This window comes from Antechinus flavipes, chromosome 4, assembly GCF_016432865.1.
Source record: "Antechinus flavipes isolate AdamAnt ecotype Samford, QLD, Australia chromosome 4, AdamAnt_v2, whole genome shotgun sequence".
Classification (NCBI taxonomy): domain Eukaryota; kingdom Metazoa; phylum Chordata; class Mammalia; order Dasyuromorphia; family Dasyuridae; genus Antechinus; species Antechinus flavipes.
Window position 1 is genome coordinate 425,276,752 of NC_067401.1, and position 24,381 is coordinate 425,301,132.

The 24,381-nt window shown below is 34.5% G+C and overlaps 1 protein-coding gene across 2 annotated transcripts; it reads left to right on the forward strand.

The window, feature by feature from the left end:
* The first annotated feature begins 236 nt into the window (after window positions 1-236).
* Window positions 237-19,809, forward strand: FMO3 (flavin containing dimethylaniline monoxygenase 3). Of its 2 annotated transcripts, XM_051998958.1 has the most exons (9): window positions 237-325; window positions 1,301-1,438; window positions 5,425-5,613; window positions 9,912-10,074; window positions 10,643-10,785; window positions 13,860-14,059; window positions 15,135-15,490; window positions 17,571-17,643; window positions 19,282-19,809. In XM_051998958.1, the coding sequence occupies exons 2-9, from the start codon at window positions 1,307-1,309 to the stop codon at window positions 19,622-19,624; spliced, it is 1,599 nt and encodes a 532-aa protein (XP_051854918.1). In that variant the 5' UTR covers window positions 237-325; window positions 1,301-1,306; the 3' UTR covers window positions 19,625-19,809. The 2 variants fall into 2 exon arrangements, with proteins under 2 accessions (XP_051854918.1, XP_051854919.1); XM_051998959.1 differs by lacking the exons at window positions 237-325; window positions 1,301-1,438 and adding an exon at window positions 5,288-5,329.
* The last annotated feature ends 4,572 nt before the right edge of the window (window positions 19,810-24,381 follow it).

Here is a 24,381-nt window from a genome sequence, read left to right on the forward strand (position 1 = left end):
AAAACTTTTAAAGGGATTATGAATCTTTGAGAATCATGATTGTTTTCACATTTATTTCCTTTTATATCTCCCAGGATACTCTGAATGAGTTCCAGAATCCTAAATCATAATTACCATAGGAGTTTGTTTTTATGAGCTGATTCATTGGATCACTAAGTAAAAAGGGGTACTTTCTCTTTAAGAGAAGCTCCTCCTATTTTCAATTATTGCCTCTAGAGGAAAGATTGTGAAAGCCATTCCCTTTTATAAATCTTCATGTCCTTTACAGAACATTCAAAGACTCAGAAGACGTGAAGAATAAGAGAAGGTAGCAAAGAGAAGAAAGGTAGACACTTGAGGGATGGGAATAGTGGAGGGGAAGGATGGGTAATAAAAATGCTGTCCATATGTCTACTCCCAACATTATTGGAACAAAATATAGTATGCTGTAAGAACAGATCCAATTAACAAATTCTAAATTAATCTAATAATTCTGAGCATTATTCCTCAATTTGGGCTTAAAATTATTAAATAAATAGCGTGAATAAACAATACTTCCCAAAGTTGTTATTTATTTTTTACAAGGGGGAAATTATTGTTGTTTCTTTGTCTCTGAAATGAGGAAATTGAATTAAACAATCTTTGAGGATATTTTTCCCTGTTCTAATATTCTATACGTTTTTGCATACAGACAAGACAGGTGAAAAAGCATGTTTTTGGGAGGAAGATGAAGGGGAAAACAAGACATTAGAAAGAAGTGTTTCTGAGGTCAAGAAATTTAATAATTACATTTGGCTGGAAGCTTCTTTTAATCATTACACTAAAGTGATTAGTCACATGTAACATTACTCACAATGTAAAAGTAAAGAAAATAAAGAAATATTCGATATAAGAACTGAAAGAGAGCATGGAAAACATAGTCAAATGATCAAAAGAAGTCTTTGGACATGGGGTGCAGATGGGAAAGCAGGTCTATGATTTCATAGGTTAAGGATGGTCCTAGGGTGGAAAGTTGCTTCACTGAGGGAGAACAGCATCTCTTCTTTAATCTTTAAAAAATAGAAGAGACACTAGAGACTAAGTGACTTGCCTATGATCATAGGCAAGTTATTCCATGTAAGGAGTCCAGTCTGGGTTATCTTGCTTCTAAAACCATCTCTCTATTGACAATGACAATTTCATTCTTGAAGATCCCTAAATAGAAATGTGGAGATGGGAAAAAAAATCAACATATTTTTCAGTCAAATAGAAATAACGTAAAAAGTTGAGTTAAATGATAATGCTGGCTGAAGAAGCTTTGCTAGAGCCTCTGTTCTTACAGGAGACCATGGGGAAGAGAGTGGCAATCATTGGAGCTGGGGTAAGTGGCCTGGCCTCCGTCAGGGCCTGTTTGGAAGAAGGGCTTGAGCCCACCTGCTTTGAGAGGAGTGATGGTGTTGGGGGCCTGTGGAAGTTCTCGGTGAGTGAACTTTTATTATGTAACAAAAGACAAAATGGGTTCTTGTGGTAGAACAGATTTTTTGGCTTTCAAAAATGCCTCAGTAGACAGGTAGTCAACTCTATTTGCTGAAAGAGGTACATGTTGCCAGACATGGGCAAGGTATTTGTTTTGTTTGAGTAGTTTATTCTTAAGGTAAGGTTTCTAGAATGGGGGAGAGAAACTGGAAAATTACAGCCATATCAAAAAAGAACAGCACTAAAACATGTTTGTTTTATGATTTCCTCTTAACTTCTATAAATGACTTTCAAGTCAGGAACAAATATAGCCATGTGAAATTTCAGAGGTCTCTGAGATTGTCTACAGATGTTAGCCTGGATTGTTGTTCAATTTTTTTTTTCCAATCATGTCTGTGTCTTTATAATCCCATTTGAGGTTTTCTTGGGAGATAAACTGAAGATATCTTCCTGACTTCAGGCCTGGCATTCTATGTTCTGTATCAGCCAGTTTGGGCTTAATCATCAGTAAATAAGAAGATTGTTCATCCCGTTTAGTATGTAACAGTTTGCATTAGGCCACTCACATGCTTATTTCAAGAGGAATGACACTTTACATTTAATTGACTAAAGTTGCCATGGTCTTTTCTATAACACCATTCCCAATTCATATGATGGTTGTAAGTTTACTTGGTCTTGCTGCAGGTCTTGAATGAACCCTAAGGATATTGCAATGAACCCTAAGGTCTAAGATTTTGATGTTGAGGTTTGATCAAAGAAAGTATTTGGTGAAGTCAAGACTTAACACAATTGTTTTTATTTAAGCAATAGGTTTGCATCCCCAGAGGCTTCAAAAGCTTCAGTAGCTATCTGATTAAGATTCTTCAGCTTGGAGCCATGTAACAAATACTAACAATTATAATTCCATTTTTTTTCTGGATATTTGATGTGGCATCAGGGGCTCAGAGTATTGGAAATGGCATAGTATAATGGCAGAAATAATACAGTCATGGATCCTGGGGTATATATTAGGACCAAAGTTATTGTACAAACAAACTCAACTAATTCAAGTGAGCCCTCTTATGTGAACTTTCATCTTGGAAGTAACACATTTCCCTTCTTCTTTCTTTCTGTTTATGTTGTAACTCTACCTTTTTTTCATTCCTTCATTCAATAAGATATCAGCAATAAAATACAAAAACAAAACAGATCCTTCTCTCAAGAAGCTTATATTCTATTATCCCAAGTCAATATTGTTGCCAGAGTCACTGAAATCCTGATTCAGTGATTTCTCTGTATTCTGCTCACAGAATTCTCTTTATTATTATTTATTATTCCGTCTGCCCTTCTTGGGTCCATCAATCTGACCTGATTCTTTTATGGAAGCTTAATGATCATCATTAATCACCATGTCTTTTGATCTTTTTTCTTTATTGACAATTTCTCCAAAAGGCCCAAATTTCTTCCAAATTCCCTTCTCCTTCCTTTATGCTACCATCCTTCTCCTGATCCTTCCTTAATAATCTACTGAGATTTCATTGTTTTATTTGACAAGTAGGAAGATAAAATATTATCATGTGACCATCAATTATGTGTTTTAATATTTTATTCTTTTTCAGAGTAGGGTTCCCTTTCAAACCACAGATTATCAGAAAAAACACCTTTGTTTACACTAGATATGCAAAAATTTCTGATTTTCCTCCTTAGGGAGAGGATATTTAATTAACCAGGGACTAGATAGGATTGCAGGTGACATACTCCCAAACCTACTAGCAAACAGTAAGTTTCTTAATATTATTACAATACTTACCTGTGTCTAGCTTTTTACTAATTGACCTGCTTTCCTTTACTTCAAATTACATTTCTTACTTACTTTTATATAATACTAAGTGTCACTGTATCATAAATAATAGTGTGGAAAAGAAAATAATGTTTACTAAATGCCAGACATTATACTAAGAGCTTTATAATTATTTTCTCATTTGATAAATGTATACATATATACATACATACATACACACATATATGTGTGTGTATATATATATATACATATATATATATATACACACACATATACACACAGATATAAATTGTATTTTTGTAAGGTTGAGTTGAAACCACACAATCATATTTTCATCTTGGTTATGTTAACTAAGTAAAAATATATCCCAATCAATCCATCCATCCATCCATCATAAACTTTAGACTGTGTGAAAAGTCCTTTGAACTGGAGTGATGCCCAAGAATTTTTTCAGATGAGCCAAGGAAGCTTGGCCACATCACAGGACTTGTTTTCAAATTAGGAAGACATGCTAGCTTCCATCCCTAAAGAAAATCCATCTGGGAGGGGTAACAGAAGAAAGGGGATTTGAGAGTCAGTCTTCAGTGTAGGTCTCCTTTTCCTCCCAATGATTATTTGACTGTTGGGTAACCTGGGAAACCTTGAAGGGTCTGGACAGTGTGTAACGTCTAGTTCACCCATTATTGTTCTAGTTTCATCTCTGTAGCAGCATGTAGCAATGTCTATATTAGAAGTCAAATAAGCATATTAGACCTAGATTCACTGCTCTATGAGGCAAAAAAGAAAAACAAAACAAAAAAGCAAAATAAACCTATATCCTGCCTAAGAGGAGCTCCTTGAGCACCTGATGAATGGCAGAAAAAGGATTTCCAAGAATTAGGAGCTGTCAGTACATGAGTCACATGTGCTCTCTAAACTTAAGCCCACTTCCCCCTAGATTATATATGTACTTATGGAAGAGCATGTCATAGATTGTGAGGAAGATGATTATCCTTAGTAAATATTTCTGCTGGATGGAAGCCCTGATTCTACAGACAGAAGGAGCTGAATTCAAATCTGACATTAATCACTTATTAGTGGTGTGACCCTGGCAAGACACTTAACCCTGTTTGCCTCAGTTTCCTTGTCTGTAAAATGAGTTGAAGAAGGAAAAATGGCAAATGATTCCAGTAACTTTGCCAAGAAAACTCTAAAGGGCTAACGAAGAGTCAGACATGACAAGTCAACTAAATAACAAAAAACTACTTAAGGCTAGCCAACTAAGTTTGTTGGCTGATAAACTTGGAAGGATACATAGCAGTGAGACTTCACTCTGATAGCATTAGAGAAACACCTCTCCTACCTACTTCATCATCCCTGTAGAACAATACCATCAGTTATCACAGATATTCCTAGGATCCTTAAAAGATTTAGCCTTGCCCTGGAACCCAAAGCTATGATCATGGAACCTAGGATAAAGACCTTCAGGTCTTGGGTGTGCAACATGTACCTTTGATGCAAGTGTATATGTGTTCATGCATAACTATGGATATAGATAGTATATAGAGGGAGAAAGATCTCAAGATCAGACTAATAGTGAAAAACTGGAAAGAAAGGTCACAGACACCATCTAATTCAATATATTGAGTATATTTTGATTTTATATTATGCACCTTATGCTATTATTAGAGCATGAGCTCTATGAGATAGGAGGAAATAAGGGAGATATGTGCTATCTAACATTTGTACCTTCCATTAATTTCTACAAAAGTTTTCTGTACATATGGAGTACTTAGCAAGGTTTGTTAAATTAAATTGAATTCAAAAGGGAAAATCATTCAATTGTTGATATAATTATGAAACATCTCTTTCTTTATATAGAACTCTCTTAGATTTTTACTCATTGCTTCTAGATCTGCCCTCTGAAGTAAAAGTGAAGTCTTTTCCCATTTCTTCATGATAATCTTTAATGTATTTGAAGATATCTATCATGTTGGGCCTCTACTCTCTCTCTTTATTTGTCTGGATTATTTCAGCACTCTCTTAACTAGTCTCCCTTTTCCATTCTCTCCTTTCCTGCACATTCTATCCCAGGGTCTTTTAAATTGACTTGAAGCAAAGGTGCACTTGGGACTGGTGAGTTAAATTAGAAATTTGCCTCAAATTTCAGAGGCTTGCTCACTTATAAATACTCTACTTAGTTTTTTAATATCCATGTTTATTTTTCTTAGGACCATGCAGAAGAAGGCAGGGGGAGCATTTACCAATCTGTGTTCACCAACTCCTCAAAAGAAATGATGTGTTTCCCAGATTTCCCTTACCCAGATAATTACCCCATTTTCATGCATAGGAGTAAGCTCCAGGAGTATATCATCACATTTGCCAAAGAAAAAAATCTCTTAAGATATATACGATTTAAGGTAAGATATTACTCACAATACTGTTCCTAGACAGTTTCATTGAAGCTTTTTCCTGTGATTCCTCTCTTCTACCTTTATTTTCAGCACTATTTACTCACTCAAAGGCAGCTCCCAATAGTGGGACCCTGGATGCTATAATATCCCAATGAAGCCTGCCTTCTCAGATGAGATCAAAAATCTCTCTCTCTATGCTCAAAATGTATCTGTCTATAATCTGAGCATGTTAATGTTGGAAGGAACTTAGTGATCAAACACCTTCATTTTGCTATTTTGCTATTAAGAAAGATTCAGAGATGTTACAAAACAAACCAGTGGATAAGAGCAATAGTATGATGGAATCAGCTCATATCAGCTTTCAGACAATCGTTAGCATTTCAGTGTGAGCATTTATCCCTTGGAAATCAGCAAATGCTATACATTAAGGCGTGATTTAGTGTTTTATTTATTGTGTAGACTTAAAGTGATGAAGAAAATGCTACTAGTGAAGATTAAATTTTTTTCTTTTTTTTTTTTATAATTTTTTATTGACAGAGCCCATGCCTGGGTAATTTTTTTTTTTACAACATTATCCCTTGCACTCACTTCTGTTCCGACTTTTCCCCTCCCTCTCTTCACCCTCTTCCCCAAATGGCAAGCAGTCCTATACAAGTTAAATATGTCACAGTGTATCCTAGATACAATATATGTGTGCAGAACTGAACAGTTCTCTTGTTGTACAGGAAGAATTGAATTCAGAAGGTAAACATAACCTAGGAAGAAAAACAAAAATGCAAATAGTTTACATTCGTTCCCCAGTGTTCTTTCTTTGGGTGTAGCTGCTTCTGTCCATCCTTGATCAATTGAAACTGACTAAGATCTCTTTATCGAAGAGATCCACTTCCATCAGAATACATCCTCAAACAGTATCATTGTTGAGGTATATAATGATCTCCTGGTTCTGCTCATTTCACTTAGCATCAGTTCATGTCAGTCCCTCCAAGCCTCTCTGTATTCATCCTGCTGGTCACTTCTTATAGAACAATAATATTCCATAACATTCATATACCACAATTTACTCAACCATTCTCCAATTGATGGGCATCCATTCATTTTCCAGTTTTTAGCCACCACAAAAAGGACCGCCACAAACATTTTGGCACATACAGATCCCTTTCCTTTCTTTAGTATCTCTTTGGGATATAAGCCCAGTAGAAACACTGCTGGATCAAAAGGTATGCACAGTTTGATAACTTTTTGAGCATAGTTCCAAATTGCTCTCCAGAATGGCTGGATGTATTCACAATTCCACCAACACATCCCCTTCAACATACCGCATCATCTTTCCCTGTCATTCTAGCTATTCTGACAGGTGTGTAGTGGTATCTCAGAGTTATCTTAATTTGCATTTCTCTGATTAATAATGATTTGGAGCATATTTTCATATGGCTAGAAATAGTTTTAATTTCTTCGTCTGAGAATTGTCTATTCATATCCTTTGACCATTTATCAATTGGAGAATGGCTTGATTTCTTATAAATTAGGGTCAATTCTCTATATATTTTGGAAATGGGCCTTTATCAGAACCTTTGACTGTAAAAATGTTTTCCCAGTTTATTGTTTCCCTTCTAATCTTGTCTGCATTAGTTTTGTTTGTACAAAAACTTTTCAATTTGATATAATCAAAATTTTCTATTTTGTAGTCAATAGTGATCTCTAGTTCTTCTTTGGTCATAAATTCCTTCCTCCCATGCTGTGAAGATTAAATTTTAAAATATATTGTACATACAATTTTTCTTCAGAGTCAGTTATTAGATATTTACCAGCAAATCCCTGAATGTCAGGACACAATTGGACTCAAAGGCCAGGGATCTTCAGATTATAGATTTCAAGTTGGCAGAGCTCTTGGGAGTCATCATTTAGTCTGTCCCTCTTCCTCATTTTATAGATAAGATAAGATGGTTTGCCCACAGTCACATAGGTGGTAAAGGGTAGAGCCAAGATTGAAAAACCTGACCTTTAATTTCGTATCCAGAATATTCCCCACTTAACCATTCTAGTTATCCAAGACTACTTCTACCTCTTTCTATTACTCTTTAATGTCTCCCTTGGTCCTTTTTAACTTTTCACTTCATTAAGGTGTCAACTCATACAAGAAGCTTGTCTTATTTCCTCTCTAATTGTTCCTTCAAATACAAATTTCACCAATCTCAATCAATAGCTACATTTTGCATGTATGTATAAGTGTGTGTATATACATATATGTGTGTATACTTGTATCTGTGTATATATTGAAATGTGTATAGGTATTGCATATATCTTATTTATTTGTGTTTTTGCCTGGTAAAGCTATAGTGCTATATCCAGTTTTTAATAATTTGGGGTCATATAATCCTCTAGCAGAATAGAATGTTGTAAAGATCAGGAGCTTTTGTCTTTGTATCCCCAGAAAACAGTATGGCACCTGACCTTAGTAGCAGGTGCTTAATGTTTTTGTTTGCTGATTTGATTGCTAAGTCAGTGGGATATATCTCCCCACGTCAAAACACTTCTTGAACCAAATGGCTAAACATCTCTTTATGAAATTTTAGTCCCCACAGTAGAATATAAGAGGATTGGGTAGATAAGAGAAAAAGAAAGAGACTTCCTCATATTCATCAAATCATATCTATGAGTAAGACTGTTTATAAATGGGGTGTATTCTATCCATAAGGGTTATTCTAAGACCAAATTTTAATTCTCTAGGAGAGGTCACTATGATTCTAAAAATAATTCAGTAAAGGCACAAATTACCACATCACAAATAGAAACCCTATCCAGAAAGAATTTCAGAAAAGCATTCTATGTAATTGAAACAAACAAACAAACAAAAAAAACAACCTGGAAAAAGACTGTGTCCCAGAATAGGGGGATGGTTAAATAAAATGTGCTTCATTATTGAAATGGAATACTCAAATCCATTAATACTGGTGTGTATGAGACTTACAAATAAGGAAAGAGTGAAATAAGGTATGTGAAAGCAAAGAATAGAGTTCATATTTACTGTGACCACATTAAAAAAAGGAATAAGATTAAGCACTGGAAGAAAAAAATGAATGACTGGATCAATGAAAATGTATTGTTTATTTTGTATAAAGTTCTGTGCCCTAGCACAGCTGAGTATACATATGGAAAAGCATGACAGCTCCTGCTCTCGTGGAAATCACATTTTAATCATGGGAGGCAATGCAGATAGTAGTTTTTAGATGGCAAGAACCAGTGGTCCTTAGGGTACAGAGATAAGGAAGATTGAAACAATATCATTTTCTGAAGCTGACCTATGTGGAAAAGAAAGAATTCCAATGGAGAGTTAGGGGCAGTAACTGAAAAATTACTGATGTTTACACAGTGTGGTACAGTGAAGGTGTGAAAATGGCCCTAAGAGGTCCTGGGTTCAAATCTCAGCTCTACTATTCATCAAATTTGATTTAATTAATTAATTAAGTTAGATTAGTTAATGAGCAAATCTCTGGGACTCAGCATCTTGATTACAAAATGAAAAAGTTAGACCAGATTGACTTTTTTCAGCTCTAAATAAAATCTGTGATCCTATAATCTTAAAATTCATATCTTTTGGAATGTAACATGTATACCAGGGGTAACCACATAAGCTTTCTAGGTCTCAGTTGAAAATTGAAGTTGTAACTTGCCCAGGGTCCAAAATAGGTGGAATCCAATATTCCTGACTCAAAGTCTATCCTCCATGTATGTTGACGTCATCTAATTTTTCTATTTTATTTTTTCCTATCAAAATTGATTGTTCTATGGGTTGAAATTAAATCAAATATAAATAATTACAAAGCAAGCTTAGTTCAATTTATTTCCGATATTCAATTCTTAATAAAATACTTTATTAAAAAAATAAAGATATCCTCTTCAGGAGATTTCAGTTTTAGAAGAGTATTGGAGTTAATGGTCACCTAGATGTGAATAAAATCCCATCTTCCCAAAGAAACAACAGTTTTAATTCGGGTGCCTTCCTGCTATTGATGTTTTCCATTTATCCTTTATATAGCTTGTTTGTACATAGTTTTTTGTGTCTCCCCACTTAGATGGTGAATTTTTTGGAGTCAGAAAGTCCATTTTGTCTTTCTTTGTATCCTCAGTATTTAACATAGCTCCTAGCAGATAGTTGGTGCTTAAAAATATTTATTGACTGATTGGCTGATCCTTCTACCTATTCCACACTATTACCTCCAAGTTCTGGTAAATTCCTTACTTGTCTGCTCCATCCATTCATGCATGTCACTACTGAGAAAAATGTTGCTTTTTGCTTTTTTAAGACCTTGGTCTCCAAGATAAAGAAGCGTCCTGATTTCTCTGTTACTGGCCAATGGGATGTTGTGACTGAAAAGGATGGGAAGCAGGAATCAGCTGTGTTTGATGGTGTTATGATATGTACAGGACATCATGTGTTCCCCAATCTGCCAAAAGATAACTTTCCAGGTGAGTTGAAAGAAGACTTACTATGAAGACTTGACAAAGCTAGCTAAGGCAAAATTTTCATTATTTAAAATTTTTTTGGTGATTATTATTTTTGTTGTTTTTTTCATCACAGAATGGTTAGAATAAATACAAATAAAATACATAAATATAAAAATACAATACATCACCCCACCCTACTTTGAACCAAACCTATGAGTTAATCAGTATGGGGAAACTCCTTGTGTAGAAACTCCCTCCGCTGATTCAGATCGATAATTTGGCTTTATTTTTAGAGAGTCACCAGGGAATGCTGAGAATCTGAGCACCACCATGGTGACAGAGTTAGTAAATGATAAAGACATGACTTGATCCAGTCATTGAGTCTTCTGAATAGCTGTTTTTAAAATTGTCCATGGACTTGACGGTAAAAGAAAGAAATAAGCTGCTGCTTTGAGCATTTACAAAATGTTTTCTGAAGTTTGTCATAACAAACAGAGGTAAAAGACAAGTCAAGATTTAAACGAAAAATCTTTCCTGTTTTTTATTTTTACTTTTAGCAAATTTGTTTATTCTCCATTTTCACCCTTAGGGCTGAAAGAGTTTAAAGGCAAGTACTTCCACAGTCGGGAATACAAGGGGCCAGAAGGATTTAAGGGGAAGAGAGTGCTTGTGATTGGTTTGGGGAATTCAGGCTGTGATATTGCTACAGAACTGAGTCACACAGCAGCACAGGTATGATTTTCTAAGATTCTTAGTGATTTATCCTTCACCTAATTATTATTCCTATAATAGAACATTATTGCAACAAGGAGTTTGTAATAGCATCATTGATTTGGAACTCCAGGAGTCCTAGGGCCAGGTCAGCTTTCCTCCAGAAATATCCGCATCCACTAATTGATGAAGTCAGAATATGTCTAAGAAAGTAGTATGATAGAGAAAATCTGTTTCAAAACATCAGTGTTTTCCTCTTTAAACATTTTCACTTTGTAGAATGTTTTGGATTTTAGGTTAAACCACCTAAAATTCCTTATTTTTGTCCCACATGCCAATGGCACAAACAATAGGGAGATTTTTTTCTAGAAGTCAGGTCTAATGCTACTAGACTGAGGGTCTCCCAGCATGCTTCTAATCATAGAATCATCAAGCCTCATAACTGGCAAGCATCAAAGAGATTACCTTGATCAATCCTGTTATCTTAACAAGAATCTTCTCCAAAATTCTCAATGACTCAGAGATGAAATTAATTCAACACATTAAAAAATTCATATTCTAAATGCATTGTCAGGTGATGGAAATAAGAGAGTTTGAGTTATAAAATCAAAGAATTCAGAGGTGGATGAAATCTCAGTGGCTATTTTATCTACTCCATTCTCTCTTTTTTTTTTCTTTTTAATTTTAAATTTTATTTTATTTAATAATAACTTTGTATTGACAGAATCCATGCCAGGATAATTTTTTTTACAACATTATCCCTTGCACTCGCTTATGTTTCGTTTTTTCCCCTCCCTCCCTCCTCCCCCCCCCCCCAGGATGGCAAGCAGTCCTATATATGTTAAATATGTTGCAGTATATCCTAGATACAATACATATTTGCAGAACTGAACAGTTCTCCCGCTGCACAGGGAGAATTGGATTCAAAAGGTAAAAATAACTCGGGAAGAAAATCAAAAATGCAAATAGTTCACATTCATTTCCCAGTGTTCCTTCTTTGGGTGTAGCTGTTTCTGTCCATCATTTATCCATTGAAACTCAGTTAGGTCTCTTTGTCATAGAAATCCACTTCCATCAGAATACATCCTCATACAATATCGTTGTCGAAGTGTATAATGATATCTTGGTTCTGCTCATCTCACTTAGCATCAGTCCATGTAGGTCTCTCCAAGCCTCTCTGTATTCATCCTGCTGGTCATTCCTTACAGAGCAATAATATTCCATAACATTCATATACCACAATTTACCCAGCCATTCTCCAATTGATGGGCATCCATTCATTTTCCAGTTTCTAGCCACTACAAACAGGGCTGCTACAAACATTTTGGCACATACAGGTCCCTTTCCCTTTTTTAGTATCTCTTTGGGGTATAAGCCCAATAGAAACACTGCTGGATCAAAGGGTATGCACAGTTTGATAACTTTTTGGGCATAATTCCAGATTGCTCTCCAGAATGGCTGGATTCGTTACTCCATTCTCTTAAATTAAAATTTATCAAGGATCGTAAGTCTAGAACTGAAAGGAAACTAGAAATCTTCTAACTCAAGCTCCCTCATTTTACATAAAAAGAAAACAAGGTTCAGGAAAGAAATGGGACTTGCCCAAAGTCATATAAGCAGAATAAAAAGTGGGAATTGACTTCAAATACTTCTGCCTCAAGAGTCAATGGCCTTTCCAATTTATCCTTTTTTGAAGGGAAAACCAGGAAAATCAGAGTCCCACCTGCAAGACAGCCCATTCCACTTTTGAAAAGGTTTAATTGTTAAAAAATGGTTTTCCTTATATTTAATCACAGCAACTTACAAAGAACATATATCAAAACAAAGTTCTGATGCTAATCAAGTTTGACTCTTTTATCTATCCACAATGTAAGAAAGTAGGTAGCCATCTTAGACCAATCAATAATAATAAATGAATATTTATGAAAAACTCACTACATCCAAAGCACTCTTCGAAAGCCAAAGAAATACAACAAAGAATTCTCCTTGTCAAGGAACTTGAAATCTAGCTGGGGAGATGAATATCTGCAGAGAGAAATATTTAGCGTATAGATATTTGAAAGTAAAAATAACAATACAAAATGTCAAGGCAGTGAATTACTAAGTACACAAAAGGAAGGATTTAGTTTTGTGAATTCAAAGAAATAAAAAGATCAATTAATAGCTAGAAGAGGAAATTTTGGAGATAACCTTTACGCTATTAGATATTAGATAGATAGAAAGAAATTAGATAGACAAAAGAAGCTTTGAGAAGGAAAGGCACAGCAGATGAGATGTTAAGACATAAGTATCTTTGCATATTTGAGAAACTGATGTTGTATTAGGCCAAAATAATTTATTATCAGAGAGTCATGGAAGATGAACTTGGAAATGTAGACTGAGGTTAGATTATGGAATGCCTTGAATAGCAATACTTGACTAACAATGAATGCCATGACCAAATCAAGAAGTTAAGAAGATTATTTTGCAAGATGAACTGGAGAACAAAATTAGATTTAGGTAAATGAGTCAATTGATATTTTTTTGTGACCTCAGGGAACTATTTTTGGAAATAATTTTAGTGAATTTACTCAGTAACATTTTTAGAGAAATATTTATATTATAGTTGACAAGCAAAAAAAAAAGATCAAATTTCCTTTCTATATTGAAATGATGAAAACATGTGTTTTGCAGAGAGAGATATAGGTAAAATATTTCTTCTTAAGACTTCAACGTCAGAGTTTGTTGGGGGGAAAATGCAATTGAAATTTACTTATCACTTTCCTTCTACATTGAGAATTTGATTAGAAAATACGAGGATGATAATATTTGTATAGTACTTTAAGGTTTACAAAACATTTTGCAAATATCTCATTTTAGCCTTACAATAACCCAGGAAGTATGTGCTAATATTATGCCAATTTTACAGATGAGAAAATTGAGGCAGAGCCTAAGTGACCTGTCTGGGATCATATAGTTAATCACAGTTCGAGGTAAAATTGGTACCTTGACTACAGGTTCAGCACTACTGTGGCTCATAGCAGTCGGATTTTGCTTATTATTATCAAATGGGAATTCAATTCTACTTTCTTTGTACTTTTTATTTTTATTTTTAGGTTATCATCAGTTCTAGAAGTGGTTCCTGGATAATGAGTCGTGTCTGGGATGATGGCTTCCCTTGGGACATGGTATTTTTAAACCGCTTTGATAACTTCGTCAGAAACAACCTCCCTACATTCATTTCTGATTGGTGTTACGTGAAGAAGATGAATGGGAGATTTAAGCACGAGAACTATGGACTGATGCCTTTGGATGGGTATATTATATTCAGATTCTTATATAGCTGAGCATTGTCATGTCTGTGCAAGCATTTGTTTGATCGTTCCCCAAGCAATAAGCTTAACAAATAACATCAGAATGGTAAACCTCAAAACTGGGATTATGAAGCTGAAATTCTAGTCAAAAGCATATATTTATTGAGCCAAAGCTTAACTGAGCTCAGCAGACATTCTTGGCCTAAAACTAAGAATACAAGAGGAAAGGAGGAGGTAAGCAAGAAAGCAAAAATTTCTGAGCTATCTCCATGTGGCCCATGACCAATTTTGAGGTCAATTCTGTGCCAGCAGAGATGCCAAAGTTCACATGGATCCAAGGAAAATAAAGTTGATTGTGGTTAGTAACCGAGGAAGATGTGGTAATTACTGTAGAAGAAAAAAAGAAATATAAAAATGTGTGAGAGGGTTAGCGTGAACACACACATCACCTATTACACAATTTGCTCATGATTTTTTGTGCATTGTACATCAGGAAAAGCACAGTCACATTTTCTATGTTTACCATACTTTGGGTACAAGAACTGTAATAGAGACAGCAAGGATAGGAAAGCCATGTATATATATGCGGGATATGTGTGTATTTGAGTGTGTGTATGTATGTATATATCTACATACTTATAAACAAATGTATCTTTTCTTAACTGGAGCTTTCTTGGGGGTGGGGAAACAAAAGAGGGAAAAATAAAGTAAATAAAGTGTATAGCAGAGAATCAAAGAATAATTTACAAGGAAGTAAAGAAAAAATGGACATTCATGAAAATAATTTCTTTGACTAATATATACATATATTTATATACATATATACATATTTATACACACACACACACATATATATACTTATATACTTATATCTATATATACTCTTTTTTAACTTGGTAATTTGTTATATATTTTGAATCCTCCCTGATGTTCTGCTGGGCACATGACAATGTTCTCTTTTGTTAAGATTTATTTCGGTTTTTTTCTTTTTTTTCTTACTCTGTTTTCTCAGATAAAATAAATAAAAAAAATAAAAAAACATTATAATCTGAAGTATTGACTCTTTTTTCTATGCAGAACACTGAGAAAGGAACCTGTGTTCAATGATGAGCTCCCAGCACGTATCATCTGTGGTACAATAACCATCAAGCCAAATGTAAAGGAATTTAAGGAAACATCTGTGGTATTTCAGGATGGGACAGTGTTTGAAGCTGTTGACACCATCATTTTTGCAACTGGCTATGGTTATGCCTACCCTTTCCTTGATGAATCAATCCTCAAAAGCAGAAACAACGAAGTGACCCTTTTTAAAAATGTTTTCCCTCCTTGTCTTGAGAAATCAACATTGGCTATGATTGGTTTCATCCAGGCCCTTGGTGCTGCCATACCTACTGTTGATATGCAGTCCCGATGGGCTGCAAGAGTAATAAAAGGTAGGTAGAGGGAGAGTTAATAGGTAAAAATGGGATTTGTCAGCAAAAAATCCAAAGTGAATCAAAGCTCCAAACATGGGTACAGCAGTGAAGCAGATGAGTTCAGTCCAACAAAGTCAATATCAGAGAGGTTCTGATATACTTACTGGGAATCAAATCTCAGGAAGACAAGTTCAGGGGGAGAGAAAATAGGAGAATTGAGTTACTAGAAAAGTAATTAGGGACTGAGAGCCACGAACCAAGACAGAATTCCAGTTATTTGATAACTGATAGGAAGTGTAGACTTAATCTTATGGGAGTAGATATACAAAGCAGGAACTGAGTTACTAAGGAGTCAAAATACCAGAATCAGAGTATAAGTAACTAACTAACTAAACCAGTGATCTATTGATGGTTTGTTCCTTAAATGACACTAACTTTGGACAGGTTTTATCTCAGGGTTTGGAGATAGATTGAACTTTGAGTGAAATACCCCAAATTTCAATGGCTTTAAGATCGGGGACTCAAAAAGGGATTGGGATGATCCATTTGGGCTATTTAGAATTTGTTTGTTTTTTCTAGACCATTTCCCAGATCTTAAAGTCTTCAAGAATCCAACAACTACCCTTAATTCATCCCTTTGCAGCCCTGAACCATTAAAGCAATCATAGCATAAATTTGTCTTTTCCAGAATCTTCCACATCAAAAATCAGAATAAAATGGTTCTCTGCTTAATCTATCCCAAGAATTAAGTGACCTCTGAAAAAATTGGATTTTCTCTAAATAAAAATTCTGTTTTATTCTCAATTCCTCAATAAGCTAGGGTAACTTCCCATGGAACTATCTTCAACTGTTAGGATGTTTGACCTATCTTCCAAGTAGATAAATCATACACACACACACACACACACACACACACACACACACACAGCATTTTTATAATATTTAAAGTCTGTCTAGAGCTCATTTTTAATCTCTTTTGATCTTTACAAAGATCCTTTAAGGTAAGAATGTTTTATCCCCACTTCACAAATGAGAGAAATTAGTCTGAGAGAAGGTATATGACAAGTACCCAGAGTAATAAGTGTCCCAGGCAAAATTTAAACCCCAACTTTCTGATTCTAAAACTAAAGTTATACTGACTACACTAATCTTGCCATCTCTTAATTATAGGTTGGAAAGTATAGTACTCATTTTAGGAAATTGACACTTCCAAAAAAGTGAAACTTTCCAGAAAATGAATTAAAGCATTTTGCAAAGATTATGTAAGAAATGACTTGGAATCAATATTAGCAAAGAGTTAAGGAATACCTTAGGGTTGTAGATAAACAATAAGTCTTTCACTTAGAGAGATCCGAATTAAAATCCTATCAGTGACGCATACTAATTACGTGACCACAAGGAGATCAATTTTCTTCTCAGTACCCCCAGACAAACAGACTAAATCAGTAACAGAAAAGTTATGGATCTGTATCTATGGAGGAGGTTTCCACAACAGGTATTTCTTTTATTGCTGAAATTGCACATAGAAACAAAAAATGAATCAGAATGACAATAGTAGTAGTAGCATTTCTATACTGCTTTAAGTTTTGCAAAGTGCTTTACAAATATTATCTCATTTTATTCTCAGAAGAATCTTGGAAGGCTTTTTTTTTTTTTTTTGTATTCTACAGATAAAAAACTGAGGCATACAGGTTAAATGAGTTGGCCAGGGTTACACAGCCAGTAAAAGTCAATGTTCATATTTTACTCTAATCTTCTTGATTGCAGAATCAGCACTCTATCCACTCTGTTACTTAGTTGCCTTGATTACCATCTTGATTATGTAATTATTTTAGTCACTGTGACTAGTTTAATGTCTTAGAAGGATAAATAAAATCTGGATAGTTTAAAATAATCACTAACTTTTTATTACTTCATTGTATTAGTTAAATAGTATTGCATTAGTCAGTGACAGCTAAAGTTGCCACTGGACTTCATAATAAAGGACACAGTACATTCCAGATTCTCTTAAGTATTTTTGAGTAGTTTCCAGCTCAATCTATCTATGGAGTGAGATGTAATTTTGCACTCAAAATATTATTCTGATTTTCTTTTTTAGGAACATGTTCTTTGCCCCCTGTGAGTGATATGATGCATGACATTGATGAGAAAATGAAGATGAGACTCAAATGGTAAAAATACTTCCTTCCTTCCTTTCTTTTCTTCTCTCCTGAAAGTGTACTTCTTGCAGATCAGTTACAAAGGTCATAATAAATATTGATGTTAATACATAAATACTTATGTAATACAGTTTCCTAACTCTTTCACTAAAAAAAAATGTTGTTGTATATGTTTTAGTTTCCAAATCCAGTCAATGTTATGCTGATTACTATTTAATATTGGGGTATTTCATTGAGACTATAAATGTAAATAAATACCAATAAAATTGATCAGGTTCAAAGAGAGGTACATAGATGATGAGAAGAAAGGGTACTATAACTTCTATGGATTGATTAAGGGAAATAAAAACAATTTGTCTATAGATTAGGATGCTTAAAAAGACTGTAATAACTATCTAGATATTTGAAGGAATATTATGTTGAAAAGGGATTATATTTGATTTATTGACCAAAAACAATAGAAGGAATGGTGGTTATAATAAGTGGAATAATAACAATGGAATAAGTTATAGAGGCATATTTCAGCTTGAGATATGGAAAAACTTTTTATAATTAGAAATGATCAGTGAGGTGTCTAGAAAGATAATATGTTTCTCAAAACTGGATAACTGGATAGAACTTGAATGACCACTCATCAGGAATACTGTAGACACCTAGATCACCTCTAAAATTCCCTTCAAATTGAAAATTTTATGTGATATTTCATCATCAAATACTGACAAATTGGTTCAAATGTATTTGTAGGAATTTAGTGAGGAATATATAATAGCCAAACCAAGGAAGGATAAAGCAAATAAAGAAACTAAATAACATTAATGACTAAATAATGATGCACAAATTAAAAAAAAAATCCTAGCCAAAAGACTGCAGGAATATATACAAAAATAATTCACTATAACCAAATTGAAGTTATATGAGGGATGTAAGGATCACAAGTTTGGTGAACTAAACCAATAAAGAGGGTATCTTCAGTAGCATAAAGGAAACTTCAAAAGAGCTTGTATTATACACAAACCCCTGCAATTTCTGACTTTTTAGTTCAGAGGTAGGGAAACTTTTTTTCTTTCCAGGACGATTTATAACCTCATTCATGGATCTCCCAAAATCATTAATTTATATAAAGTCAAGCAGTGGTAGATGGTTGTACCTGGCTTTCAGTTAATTATTGCCTGTGGTTGCTTTAGCAAATGATTATATGTGGGCTGGACATTTCCCATCCCCAGTTTAAATCAATAGAAATCCCCGAAGTTTTATTGTGGTGATAATATAAAATATGATTTATTGAGAAAGTCAGAATTTTTTAATCACACCTCAAAGGATTTCCCAATATAGCATCTATAACAAAGTTTATTTCACCATTAGAAATAGACAGTGGGGATAGAGAAAAGATTATTCACTGAGATTTTAGTAAAAGGAGAAAACTCAAAATACAAGTACCCATAAGCATATAGTAACAAGTATTCCTTTTTTTCATTAAGGAGGGGAAAGACATTAATGTTAAACTAGTCATTTGTTAGAGACTCCATAAATCTATTTTAGGAATATATTCTATATTTGTGAATGGCAACTAATTTAAATAATATGGTACTTTCATATGTTATTTCTTTGCTGAATCTAGACACTCATGGTAATGTATATCTTTCTTTGAAGGTTTGGCAACAGTCAAGCATTACAGACAGATTACATCGTATACATGGATGAAATTGCCTCCTTCATTGGGGTCAAGCCCAACATGTTTTGGCTGTTTCTCACAGACCCCAAGCTGGCTGTGGAGGTTTACTTTGGCCCCTGTACCCCTTACCAGTTTCGATTGACAGGACCAGGAAAGTGGTCAGGAGCCAGAAACGCCATTCTGACCCAATGGGACCGGACCTTGAAACCCATGCAGACTCGAATTGTTGGTTACCCACAGAAACCTTATCCTCTCTTTGAATGGCTCAAACTACTTGCTATTCCTATTATTCTCATTGCTGCTTTTCTTGCTTTAAACTAATAATAAATGTCTGGAGCGTTTCTAACTCAGAAAAAAGAGAGGTTCATATTTTCTTCTGTTTTGTACAACATTCCACAGAAGTACTAAATTGGCATTTGTCAGCTTTCTTGGTAAAATAAAATAAAATAAATCATCTCCACACCTCTGACTACTTCTCAAATAAGAAGTAGTTATCAGGGATCTTTCTCCTGTCTCAGAATTACTGTGTCTCAGACGTCCCAGAAAGTTGAGTAAGAAATTAAATCACATTTAAATAGCCTCCAGGGAAGGATATTGTGCCATTCACACCTGTCCCTATATTTAGAATCCCTTCTCTGTCAGGATTGTTCATTCTGATAACAATGTGATATTTTTTCCTATAAGTAATCATGTGGGTTTTGGTGGCTGAAAGATTCTAAGATGGAGCTTTGTACAGAGAAGCATCTGAAGGAACAAAGTTTAACTGTGTTGAAATATATCACTTTGCCTCTTATTGAAATGGATACAAAACCAAATCTGGTAATAACTATGAGATCCTATTAAATATGGAAAATTACAATCAATACATCTTTACTCTCAAGGTTCTGGTAAACTGGCTCTTGTCTCAATCATGGGCCTTAGCAGACTTTAATTAAATGCTTGTTTAAGTGCATAATAAGGATTTTAGGCCAGTCAGCCCACTTCCCTTGAAATTAATAAAATAAAGAATTCTGACACGAGTGTGTTACTAATCAAAATGTATTAATTAAGCATATATGCTTCAATTTTATCTATAGAATTTGGATCTTTCTTGTTCACAATAATATTATTCACTGTCACAGCCAGATATTCAAAGACATGGGCTAAATTCTGTTATCAGTTGGACAGAGTGGTGGGGGAATAAAGGATCTGGGAACAGCCAAAGCTATATAAGAACATAAAAATCAGGTAAGCTGAAGCTGATGGAAAAGTCTCTGTGTTTGAAAGGGACAAAACTGGGGGAAGCAAATTTATATAGCTCCTACTCCTAATTTTATTATTGAAGAAACTAAGGTTGAATGACTTTCCCAATATGATACAGCCAAAAGTGTCTGAGACAGGATTTAAACTCAAAGACTTCCGGACCTCAGACCCTGTGCTCTGCACCCTGCCATTGAGAAGGGAAAAGAGAAGACTAATCAATGTATTAGGGAAGTCTAGAGATAATAGAATACAGCATCAGGACAGGACTGAGTAAATTTTACATTAGCAAAACAGTTAAGCTTTTATTAAGTGCTCAATAAACTTCCCCAGTTCCCCTTTTTCCTCAGTTTTATACATTTCTTTAACAATCTAGAAATAAAATTGTTGGAATAAAATCGAGGAGTACCTCAACTTTGCACCATTTTTATTGCAGTATCACAAATTGTTTTAAAGTTAATTGCATAGCTACAGGAATAGACTACTAAAAGAAAATGTAGGGTTTCTTTCTCTGGAGAGCTTTGAATTTAAAACAGGCCTTTCTGAGGGTGACAGTTTAAATTTAGTAGTGCTTTTAAGCAGAAAAATGAATTTAATTAATTCTAGAGGCTTTATACAATCCAAGTTTAAACCAAGCATGGTTTTTCATTTATTCCAAGGCCTATACTTGGCTCATTGAACATAATAAAATTGTTCTTATTATATTTGGTAGAAGCTACCAGAACATTAACTTTGTAGGCAAAATCGTTAAAGCCACCTCTGTAATGGAAAGGAACCTCAACCTAGAACTTTTCTAGAGTGACAAACAATGCAAAACACTTGTAAAATTTAAAAGATGTATATTAATTATTTATTATGATTATTGTGATAATTATGATGCCTGTATATGTGTTATTCAAAAACTAGTCTAGCAACTTTTTTTGCTGTGGTTAAGAATTGAAAATCAAGAGAATGCCTATTAGCTGTGGAATGGCTGACCAAATTATTATATGATGAAATATTATTGTGCTTTAAGAAATAACAAGCATTATTTAAGAAATAATATGACAGTGCTCTATGCACTGTCCCTGAATCAGGAGGAACTGAATTCGTATCTAGCCTTAGGTACTTAACACTTAATAGATGGTTAAGTCACTTAGCTACAATTGCCTCAACAAAAAGGAATGAAAAGAAAGGACAAGAAGGATGATTTCAGAAAGAATTACACGAACTTATGCTAAGCGAAGTAGAAGCTAGAAAATGTCATACATAGTAAAACCAATATTATAAGAACATAAAGGACTTAGCTATTTTCAGCAATACAATAAGGCAATCCCAAAGGACTCATGATGAAACATGCTATTTGCCTACAGAAAAAGAACTTATATTGTTCAAATATAGAGTGAAGCATGTTATTTTTTACTTCCTTAAATTCATTTTTTTGTTTTGAATCTTGTAGTATAGCTCTGCTTCATATCTATATAGAGATTATAGAGAAGATTACACAATTTGCCCAGGTTTTTATAGGTAATGACTGTGTGAAGTGTTATTTAAACCAAGCTCTTCCTGAATACAAATCCAGCATTCTATTGTTATATCACAGTTTCTTTGAACTGTTCTACCTCAGTTTCCCTGTACTAGTTTCCCGTATTGTCCTGACTGAATTTCCCTGAATTGTTCTATCTCAGTTTCCTTAATTGTTCTGTCTCAATCCCCTTAGTTGTAAAACCCTGCTCTGGTCCATTAAGACTGAGGACCATTTGCTCTAAGGTTATAAACTGTCATTGTGAAGCTCAAGATGAGGGGGAAATCAGACTTCCTGACTCCTAACTCCTTCTGCCTTCAAGAATTTATGACACTACCTCTCTAAAATATTCCAAAAGATAAGACTACCCGGATATCTCATTGACATCTTTACTTCTGTTTATTCAGACATCCTGACTCTGGCTTTTAGTAAGAATTTATGGCCTCCCCCCATTCCTGACAGAACCAAATGGATCTGTGAAGAAGTTTCCCACTTCTTTCCCCTTCTTTGTTTGTAAAGGTATATAAGGATTTGGGATTCTCCCATTCATCACTGGATATTTTGAGACAAGAGTCCTGTCCAGTCAATTATGCTCTCCAATTAATAAAATATTAAAAACTCTCTAATCTCTATGCTGCCTCAGTTTCTCTGGCATTATACTATGTACTATAAAATCACAAATCCATAAATTGTTCACGCATGTGTCATATGTAGATGCAATTTCAGATTCCAGGTTCTAGTATCTTAGTAATGAATAATGAATATTAAGGAGAACCTGAACAACAAGAAATAAATGGGAAATTCTTTTACACACACACACACACACACACACACACACACACACACACACCTTATTTCTTCTAGGTACTGAAAAACTGACATTATAAGACAGAAACAAATACTTGTAGATGAGAAATGGAGGGAAGATATTTCTTCAATTTTTCTTGTTCATATCACCAGGGAGCCCTTGGTGACTTAAATGAGTTCAGTGCTTCCTCTGTAGTTGATGCCTTTAGGTTTGCTCCATAAGAAATAAGAAAAAGAGATAGAAAGGAATATCAAGAGCCACTCCACACAAATTTTATCTCTATTAACTTAACTAGGAAAGGACTTATTTCAATCAACACTTAAAAGACTTAAATTTAAAAAGAAGAAAAAAACCCTCTTAAACCAGAATAACTTCCATAAAAATTGTGTTGGAATAGGGACAACCAGGTGGCTCAGGAAATGGAAGCCAGCTCTGAAAGCTGGAGGATCCAAGTTCAAATTCAGCCTCAGATTCTTTGTAGTTGGGTAAATCACTTAAACCCAATTTCCTTCAAAAATGAGAGACAGAGGTGTGTTGAAATAGACTATTGAAACTTGGCCATATCTGAAGCATTTTCTATAAATTATTTATCAAACTGAGAAGAAGAAAAATTCCTGCTATTGGAGTCATCATGGAATTCTAACTCTTGAGGTATCAAGCACATAGCCTATGATATTGAGTTGGGAAATATTTAACAAAATAAATAAAAATATAATATAACATGGATAATGTGAATTTGTGGTTTTCTGAGTCAATTTGCATATTGCAGATTGCAGGGATCCACTTCTATTTGACTTTGACACCACTAGTCTAGCTGAATCACATAAAAAATGTCTTTTTAAAATTAGAGAGGACTAGATCCAACTCATGGAGAAGTCTTTTCTTCAGTGTCTCTGGAGGAGATCTGCTGGAAATCGTACTGATGAATCAACTTCCTCTATGTGACTGAAGTTTCCAAGATCTTTTCCTTTTTTTCTTCTCCATTCTTTAGAAATTTTTCTGCCTACATTTCTCTCTTCAGAAGAGTCTCTCAAGAAATTCTAAAATCAATTCCATTCCTTACAGAGGTACACACTATCACACTTGGTTTTCTCTATAGTCATCTATAGTCACATCTTCTTTCACATATGTAAAATGTCTTACATCTATTTGGAAGCTTGGTTACATTGGAATAAGGAGGTGAATATCCCATTGTATTCTCTCTTGAGAATTTTGTACTCAGTTCTAAATGCCATTGTTTAGGAAGGATATTAATAAAATGGAGAGGCTCTTGCAGAGAATAACCTTTGAGTTGATGAGAAGTGAATATCAGATGAAGAAATTGGTCAGGGAAGTGGAAAGTGAGGGAAGAGATGACAATCCTTTTCAAGTATATAAGGGAACACCCTATGGAATAGGGATTAGATTAGTTCTTTTTTGGTCCAAGAGGGAAGACCCAATTCTCAGTTTATTCCATTTTCTGAAGTAGCCATTCCTTAGTGCCTGAGTGCTAATGCTTTCCACTCTGAAATGACCTACTTAATTCTG

Excerpts from the sequence above, each read along its gene's own strand:
- FMO3 (XM_051998958.1), top strand. The coding sequence starts at position 1,307 with ATGGGGAAGAGAGTGGCAATCATTGGAGCTGGGGTAAGTGGCCTGGCC. Across the intron at positions 15,491-17,570 it reads GGCTGCAAGAGTAATAAAAG|GAACATGTTCTTTGCCCCCT; the intron begins GTAGGTAGAGGG and ends TTTCTTTTTTAG. Across the intron at positions 17,644-19,281 it reads ATGAAGATGAGACTCAAATG|GTTTGGCAACAGTCAAGCAT; the intron begins GTAAAAATACTT and ends CTTTCTTTGAAG.